Source organism: Athene noctua, chromosome 10 (genome assembly GCF_965140245.1).
Source record: "Athene noctua chromosome 10, bAthNoc1.hap1.1, whole genome shotgun sequence".
Taxonomy (NCBI): Eukaryota; Metazoa; Chordata; class Aves; order Strigiformes; family Strigidae; genus Athene; species Athene noctua.
This window is the reverse complement of record NC_134046.1, coordinates 23,230,324-23,239,314: the sequence shown is the minus strand read 5'-3', so window position 1 is coordinate 23,239,314 and position 8,991 is coordinate 23,230,324. Positions and strand designations below refer to the sequence as shown.

Genomic DNA, 8,991 nt, shown 5'->3' with positions numbered 1-8,991 from the left:
CTAAATTAAAATTTTTGAAAAGTATGAAGGAGGAGTTACCTGTTTACCAATTCTAACTTTACAATGAACACTGAAAATGCAGTCAGTATGCCTGTTGCTTAACAATCATGAATTTTACAGAGGAGTCTGAAAGCTAGCAGGCTCTTCTGCAAGCATTTGGTTCTCTGAGAAGATACTGATTTATAAAAGGCCTCTAACAAACTACCACAGTCTTAACAGACACTTAGTTTACAGTTTAACACCTGTAACAATAATACTTAAAACAGGACTTACAACATAGGTAATGGAACATAACTTGGAGTTATAAAGTGACTTTAATCCCTTATGATGACATCTTAAAAAGTATTTGGATACAAAACTTTCAAGCTCACCTTAAGAGGTCAACACCTTAACTCTTAGAGAAGTCATTTGCCACTGACAAACCTTGTACTATTCACCCTTAAGACTCACTGCAGTATCAGATGCATTAAGTATGAAAAACACATCTTCCTGTCTATTCAATAATCTGTTCCATTTGAAGAAGTTTTTGACAGCCAAGACACACGTGAAGTGAAAAGAAAGTTAAAGTCAGTCAGCATTGTTCAACATCATTTTAATCTCCACCAATGGAAAATAATATAAACATGTTAACACAAACAGAAAATGTTCTGGAAAAGACCATATGGTACTATGACAGGATTTTAATTTATAGAAATGTAATTATAATTTTATAAAAATTATATGAAAGAATAACAACATCTTTCAGTAACATCAGACAGTATAGAAAAAATAAATCTCAACATTAGTTGTACTCTGATGGTTCTAGTAAGAAATTTAAAAGTGCTTTTTAATAACAGTGTTACAACTCAAGATTAGTGCAATATGTCAAATCTGTTTTAAAGCAGATATTTATACCAATTATGCAAGTTCTTACAATTAACAAAGCCCAATCTAAAAATTAACACTAAGTGAGGTAAGTATTCTAATTAGAATTAAACATTCCTTAAATAGCTTACACATCAATTCTACTGCCAGGAAAATACTGATGTTCCTCCATAGAAAGGCTCAAACCTAAATATGACATGAAACTTGTACTACAAATCAGTGAATACTTGGAATTTAAAAAACTCTTGCAAAATATACAGTTTAGTACGTTTACAACCCAATGCTACAAACAGTACCTAATGCAAAATATACCAGCTTAAATAAACTTAAACTTTACAGTTAGTGTACTGAATTTGCTTTTGAATACACTATTTTGTTCCCAAGTCCTCCCAGAAGCTCCCATATAAAGTTAGCACATCAATTTAATGTAGAAATTTCACTGTATTTTTAGCTGTAAATATGAACAATTTGGTCACAAACTATGACTGCAACTATGAGTACCGTTACTCTTCAAGCATGTGAAAAACACAGCACTAGTTGGAGAAAAAAAGATCAAAATTTACTCTTCACTGTTTTATACATGACAAGCTGGCAATAATAAAAAATACCCTATAGTTCTACATAACGTTTTCTGCAGGAATTTGCAGAACTCTAAAATTAGTTTTCGTTTTATTGTAGTTTCTTTACTCTGTGATTTACGATGCATAGTAACTATTGCCTTTTATATGCAGGCCTCATTTTAAGAGAGGCAAAAACTAGACTGTTAATGCTGAGCCCTTATGGCTCATTTACATACAGAGCCAAAGGCAGTTCATATTTTATTTCTCAAGGTGTTTATAAGTAGGATTTAAGTCACTATCAACAACAGGAATAGAATATAAATTAATGAACTTTCCTTCTAATAGGCTATGGCTTAAAAAGCCTACCAACTGAACTGTTTTTTATAGTATTGCACTTAACTTTAGTATTAAACTAACAGTTGAAGTCCACACAGAACTCATTTTATAACAATATTTCAATTTAAAAAAGCAATAAATAAAATGTAGTATCTAAAAAAAATGCCAGTAGTTTAGTCCTTTCTCCCACCACAGTCTGAACTGCATCATCTGAAATAGGTCTGGGACAGTCTTTGGATGCCAACTACATAGTTCTTTCAACATAATAGACTAACCATAACAATAAGAAAAGCAATTAAAGCTTTCTACAGTAATATTATAAACTGAAAGACAGTACCCTTGAGTATATGTCTCAAATACCTTAAAAGGACTTGTTGCCTTTGCTCAAGATAGCTTCAGAAATTAGACACAATTATTCTGTGACTGCATATTCTCTCTACTGTTATTTCACAAGCAAGTTGAGTCCTTTTTAAATATGTTATATTAACCCTGACAATGATGTGGAGACTTCCTGCTCCTAAACCAGGAAGTTGCTTCCTAAAATTTAGTTAAGTTATCATTGCAGTGACAAGTTGGTTAAGTCTTTAGCAGAGTCTCTAATCATCTGCTCTACCTTGGGATTTCCAGCTCCACCGGTTGCCAGCTCCTTGTCAATAAGCCCCAGGTTATGCAAGTTGAGGATGGAATCCGCAATAATCCGTGCTGTCCTCTTCTGGTAACCTCCAGATGTTACCATCAGGATTGGGATTCTGCGACTTCTGGCAGCCTTGAACACAACTTCATCTCTCTTCACAATTCCCTGTGAATTTACACCAGTTAAAAGTAGTGATACAAACGCAGTATTTTAGTTCTTGCCTGTGGTTTATGGATATGTACTGAATGCTGATAAATGATTAAGCCCTACATTTTACAAGACGACTAAAAAATTCATTTAAAAGTCCTGTTAGCAGATTTACATGCATAATCATTTTAAAAAAAGGAAAAACATCAAATAAAAAAATCACTGAATTGGTTTTAGATGACACAACAGATGTATAAATTCAGTATAAATTCCTAGAAGAATTTCTGCTTAAAAACCATAAAGTCTAAACTGACTACAAAGTTTAGAAATATTCACCCTATTTCAAAGGTGAAGAATTGAGACTCAGAAAGATTGTCTGAATTCAAAGTGCTTTAGTTTGTGCTCAAGTAGCATAGCACCCTCTGACAAAAGTTTAGCAATTTGATCCAAGAGTTCACAAACCTACAGAACAACCAAAAATTCTAATCAGAATTTACACGTTCACAATCACTAGCTGAATTTTTAGCTTTCAGCTTCTTTAATAAAAGGCTAATACTGAAAGAATCTATGGCTGAAGGGGGAGTTGCAGAATGTAAGTAATGGTAAATCCATAAAAAGGAAAATAAATTCTAAATAACCTCTTACTAATAGAGAAAGGTATGGAACTAAAAAAAATAACCAAGCTTGCTGACCAAGAGATACTGTACTGTCATTGAATCCATACAACTGAAGACCGAGCCTCCTGGATACATACTGGGGGCAGGTGACGTGGGGAAAATAATTCAGAAATAAGTGAGAACAGAATTAAAATCTACTTCTGTAGAAAAAGTAAAAGCAGAGAGTCCCAGAGATACATAGGAGACAAATAATCCATTACAACTCCTCCTCAAAAAAAAAAATACTAACAACATAAGAGACAACTGTTTATAATGGACAGCTCAAAATTTAAGTAACTGGAAAAGTTGGAGAAGGGGAAAGGGATTAAAATGCCATCAAATACAAAAAAAAATAAGGAAGCAGCAGCAAAAGTGTCACAACGAAATGAATATGCACTACTCTGACTGGTTAGAGGAGGACTGTAAATACATCAAGAAATATTACCCCACCATTAAAAAAAAATAGACCACAAACAAATGGTAAAAGGAAAGAATAAAATTCAAATGTAGCTGAAAAAATATTTTGTAAAACCATACAACAGTAATGGGTTTTGTATAGTTTGACACAGCCCTGTAAAAGAACAATGGGAATAAGGAATAACTGAAAAACAAAGGGAACTGAAGAATTTTATTAGGAACAGATTCTTAAAGGAAGTAACAGAATTACAGAATGAACTGTACATCCCCTGGGAACCATGGTGGGATGCAGCAGACATTTTACCACACAAGAACTGGAAGCAGTCACTATTCACAGGAGCCTAACCACCTTGTCCCTACTCCAGCATCTTTAGTGGCTGAGCCTGGAAGAGCTGAGGGGAAAACATGTGGGCTTATTCCAGCATTTGCATGTTACCAAGAAGAAAATACATCTAGTGAAAAAGACAGCCCAATACAGTTCCCTCTTACAAACAAAGAGAGACTTACCTGCTACACCTCAAGTTTTCCAGCTATAGCCTCAAGCACCAAGAAACTATCACTCATAGCACTCTGAGGAGGCATAATTTTCATTAGAATTAACCCTGTAGCAAGATTTTAACATATGAATGACATCTACAACTGTAGGACTGAAGACTGGACTAATGAACCTTGAAGAGAGGAATTATCCAGGCTCAGTGCCTTCACTTTTGGCATTTCCAATAGCCTGGGATTTCAAACTTGGTCAAGCATGCCATTCATACCTAAGCCAACAAGATCACAGAGACAAGAAACCCTGCCCTCAGTTCAGAAAACAAAGGCTTGAGCTACAGAAACCTTTTCTCCATCAGGCACCTGAGCCACTGGTTGTGCAGAAAAATCGCACTCCACCTTTCGTCTCTACTTGTGACCAGAAGAATCATTTCACCCTTTTTTCCCCATCCCTACATTTTGTTTCTCTCCCTATCTAGCACCCAACAAGCTACAGCAACTCATTTTTCTCAGCAATTAACACTGCTCCTTCTCAAATGGCAGAAAAAAATTTGAGAAGGCATATCTTAAAAGTATTCTTGTCATCACTAGCTTCCATTTCTCTTGGGGGGGTCTCTGCTTTCCAAAAAATCTCTGCTCCACCAAATGAGATCTTACATATCAGGTCATACCTTCTCTAAGGTCAAAATCCAAACAAGTCCAAGCCCCTCAGCTCTTCCTTTCTCCCTGGAGACTTTTACACAGCCATGGAAACAAAACCTGGAGATTCAGGGTGGCTCACATGCCATTCCACCCACGGTCCACCAAGGACTCTGCAGGCAGTCAGAAAGCAACAAAGTGCCTGCTCAGTGACAGAAGGTATGCAAGAGGAAATATTGGGCTGTTCAGAAATTAATTGCCGATTTCAACCTGTATGTTTGAAGTGGCATATCTCAGCTCAGAATAAAATTTATTAATCGAAATAAAAACCATTAGAATCAACACATTTTTGCCAACGAGAAACAAGCATATTTATTCTGGTTGCATAAAACTCTGGAATTCTGGAGGCGATGAAGTCATCGAAGGCAGTTTTGGCCTCCCCTTGGTTTCTGAAGCGTTTCCCGCATAGGAAGCTGTCGAGATGCTTGAAGAAGTGACAGTTGGTGGGTGAGAGGTCTGGTGAGTATGGTGGATGAGGCAGAGTTTCGTAGCCCAGCTCGTTCAACCGTTGCAGCATCGAAAGTGCAACGTGTGGCCGCGTGTTATCGTGGAGAAGGATTGGACCCTTTTTGTTGACCAGTGGTGGCTCAGCCGCTGAAGTTTCTGGTGCATTTCATTGATTTGCTAGATGTACTTCTCTGCCGTGATTGTTTCACCTGGATTCAGGAAGCTGTAATGGATTAAACCAGCAGCAGACCACCCGACAGTCAGCATGACCTTCTTTTGTTGCAGATTCGGCTTTGGGAAGTGCTGCGGAGCTTCATCGCTGTCCAACCACTGAACCGATCGTCGCCAGTTATCGTAGAGCATCCATTTCTCGTCGCACGTCACAATACGGTCAAGAAACAGGTTGTTCTGGTTGCGAAAAAGAAGTGTCAATGACACTTCAAAACGGCGATTTCTGTGATTCTCATTCAATTCGTGCGGTACCCATTTGTCGAGCTTCTTCGACTTTCCAATCTTATTCAGATGCTCAGAAACAGTTGATATGCTTACCTCGAGTTCTTTTCCAAGTTCTCAAACAGTTGTGCATGTATCTGATTCCACCAGAGCCTTCAATTCATCATCGTCAATAGCAGAAGAACATCCGCGACCATCTTGATCTTCAAGGTCAAAATCACCACGTTGAAATTTTTGGAACCAAAGTCGCACTGTCCATTTGTTAACACTTCCCTGGCCATATACCTCAATCGATGTTTCGAGCAGCTTGTGCTGCATTACGTCCAAGTTTGAACTCTTAGATCTGTCAAAATTGCTGTTTTGACATCTGAACTTCAAACCTCCAAAATTTGTCAAAAAAACAGTTTATAATATAATTTAATTATACAGGGTGAAAGTTCATAACATGAGCTTTTCAAAAATATGTAACAGTATGCCAGTCGAGAAGGTACTATTCCTGAAACATATACAATGAAAATCACATTACAAAACGGAAATAAATTTCTGAACAGCCAATACATAAGGAAACCAATAAAACTCAGCAAGGAACTAGAGCTATGTGCAAAAGGAAGCATTTAGGTACTACAAAACAGAATGAAAACTGAACAGATCAAGTGATGGCTCGATTAGAAGGGGATCTAAGAGCTCCTAAATGAGAAAGCACTTTTCTGTATTGAACTGGTAGACACTGAAAGAGGACCAATGTGAAAACAAGAGAGAGGCAGAAGCAAAAGAGAAGGAAAAAATGAAAGCAATACGAGATCTGTAAATTTTTCTTTATTTTGAGAACAACAGACTTCTTATATCCGCAAGGTGAAGACATCTATGAAGCTATACAGAATAAATTAAAATTTAAATCTGTTACCAAACTGGGGAGAGAGAAGGTAAACTGAATTGAGAAAGGGTAATGATATTTGTATAGAAAAGAATGAGAAAAGGGAAAAAAGAGTACACAGACGGGCTGCACAAAATTGCTACAAATGATAGAAGCCAGAAGAGCATTAAAACAGCTGGGAGGGCTACGGAGGAAATCAAGTGTAAGATACATACTGGGGGCAGGTGATGAAATACATCACAAAATAGGTTATGTGAGGGTAAAGGAAACAAAGAAAGATAGAACCAAACAGGAAAAATAGGATTCAGGAGAAGTGTGAAAATACATGCATCTCTGGTTACCGTCTGGATCAAAGTCAGTATATTTTAGAAAGAAGACAAGTGATACTGAAACAGGCACCTGAAGAACAAAAATATCTAGTCAATTGTTTTTAGACAACAAAAAACATATGGTAAAAGAGCAAGGAGATGCACCTATAACAAGAAAATGCTCTGGTTTAGCATAAAGTATGCACCTTATCTTCATCTAACAAAGAGCCACGAGTCACTCTCAGGACTGCCTTCAGTATTTAGTGAGGAGTAAAAGTCTGTAGGTATTTTAGTATTATACAAACCTGAGGCGAAATAGCAAGTCCTCCCAATGGATCACCATCCAGAATATCAGTCCCAGCATTATAAACAATGATGTCGGGTTTTAATTCATTTAACGCTCCTTCCACGTGAGTATGTACCTTCTGAAGATATTCTGCGTCCTCTGTACCCCACTCTAATTCCACTTTGCGTTTTATGGCACCTAAAAAAAAAGTTTTGCTACGACTCAATAAACAAAGAATTGCTTTGAAATAAAAAAATCAAGATTTAGGTAGACAAGAGAGAGATAACATTTCTGGAAATTTTGTAGATACATTTTTCTTGCCACAGAACCTTGAATGAAAGAAAATTATTCAACTACTTGTTTTCCCAGCAAATGTAAGCACAATGACCTTGAAAAAATTCCACTGAAGAGAGAAAATCAGATGCAGGGAAAAAGAAAACTATCTTGTAGACAAGTGGAAAATGTTATTGAAAAGTAGTTGATCTACATGTCCATTTACCAATCAGCGAAGAAATCATAAAGGAAATTATTAAGTTAAGAGTAATCTAACTAAAGCATAAGAAAACACTTAACTGCTATTGCAGAGGAAACAGTTGGGGGAAAACAGAAGATAAATATCGCTGAGAAATTAAGACATTTTATTTTTATCATAACACTCAAAACTTAATAGTAAGGGATCATGAATTTATGTGAACTGCTTTATGAATGTATAACAAGATTCAGCTTTGCCCCAAGCATTTTCAATTTTATGTTCTTACCCTGTAATCCTACCAGGAGAGCAAGTATCTATCCTTAATTTAAATCAAATTATTTCTAACACTTCTAATAAAGCATTAGAAGCAAGAGGATTGAGAATGTAGAGGAAGGAAATCCAAGGTTATGCAGCTTAGCTTTGTGTGCTTTTAGAGTTATGTGTAACTCTAAACCTGAATTAATCAAACCTATGACAGAGGTGTTTTAAGGTATAACCTCCACCTCACCATACCCTATGCCTTGAATTAAGGCATGGAGTCTTAAAGACTTGGAGTCTTAAATCTTAAGTGTGGATTCAGCACCCACCAAGTGTGCATGAATGCATTCAACACAGAATGACATTTATTGTTGTGACTGCTGGGTAGGGGGTTTTTTCTGCTTTCCATCCTTGTTCAACATCAGTGAAGAATTCTTTTTCTTTATTTTATTGCCTCAACATTAGTTTCAGAGATTTTTTGCTTTCTTTATGATATCTTTCCTGAATTATTTTCTTATTGTTGTATAAATGTTCATGTAAGTCTGCACAGCTGTGCTCTTCTGAACAGCACTTAGAGCTTCTTCAGGGTAAAGGATCTGCTAGCTGGATGGAGCTTTGGAGGAGGAGGTGGTAAACACATTAGCATGGGGAACAAATAAGTATTGTTCTGATGAAACTATTAAGAAACTGAGATGACTGACTCAGATTCAATGCTTCTGCAGGTCTCTTGTATTCATCTCCACCACAAAACACAGAATTACAGCGATTACTTATTACCCAGATCAAGGACTACTGATGGACACCATGATGGATCTGTAGGTTAGAATGAACACAGCTTTTGCATTTGTCAGCCTTTTGTTCATCTCCTGCTAATTAGTGAATGTTCTTCTACAGCTTTGAAAACTGTAAAATGACACTCAGATCAACAGCAACGCTTTTTTAAGGCCTGAGCTTTTGAGTTTCAGCTGCCACTTTTTTTATGCTCACCCTTCAGTGAACTAGTCCTTTTCCCCATCCATCTCCTTTCTCTTCCTAAACTTTTGTGCAATTCCATAGTATTTCCCCTTAGGGACTCAATATGCTTATGGCTA

At 36.7% G+C, this 8,991-nt stretch overlaps 1 protein-coding gene across 2 annotated transcripts in view; it reads right to left on the bottom strand.

The window, feature by feature from the left end:
* Window positions 1-571: 571 nt before the first annotated feature.
* Window positions 572-8,991, bottom strand: part of HDAC11 (histone deacetylase 11) — a 32,482-nt gene continuing 24,062 nt past the window's right edge. For both annotated transcript variants that reach the window (XM_074914028.1, XM_074914030.1), the window contains 2 exons: window positions 7,190-7,368; window positions 572-2,559 (listed from right to left, as the gene is read on the bottom strand). In XM_074914028.1, coding sequence (XP_074770129.1) covers window positions 2,317-2,559; window positions 7,190-7,368 — 422 coding nt within the window. In that variant the 3' untranslated portion in view covers window positions 572-2,316. The remainder of the gene's footprint in view (window positions 2,560-7,189; window positions 7,369-8,991) is intronic.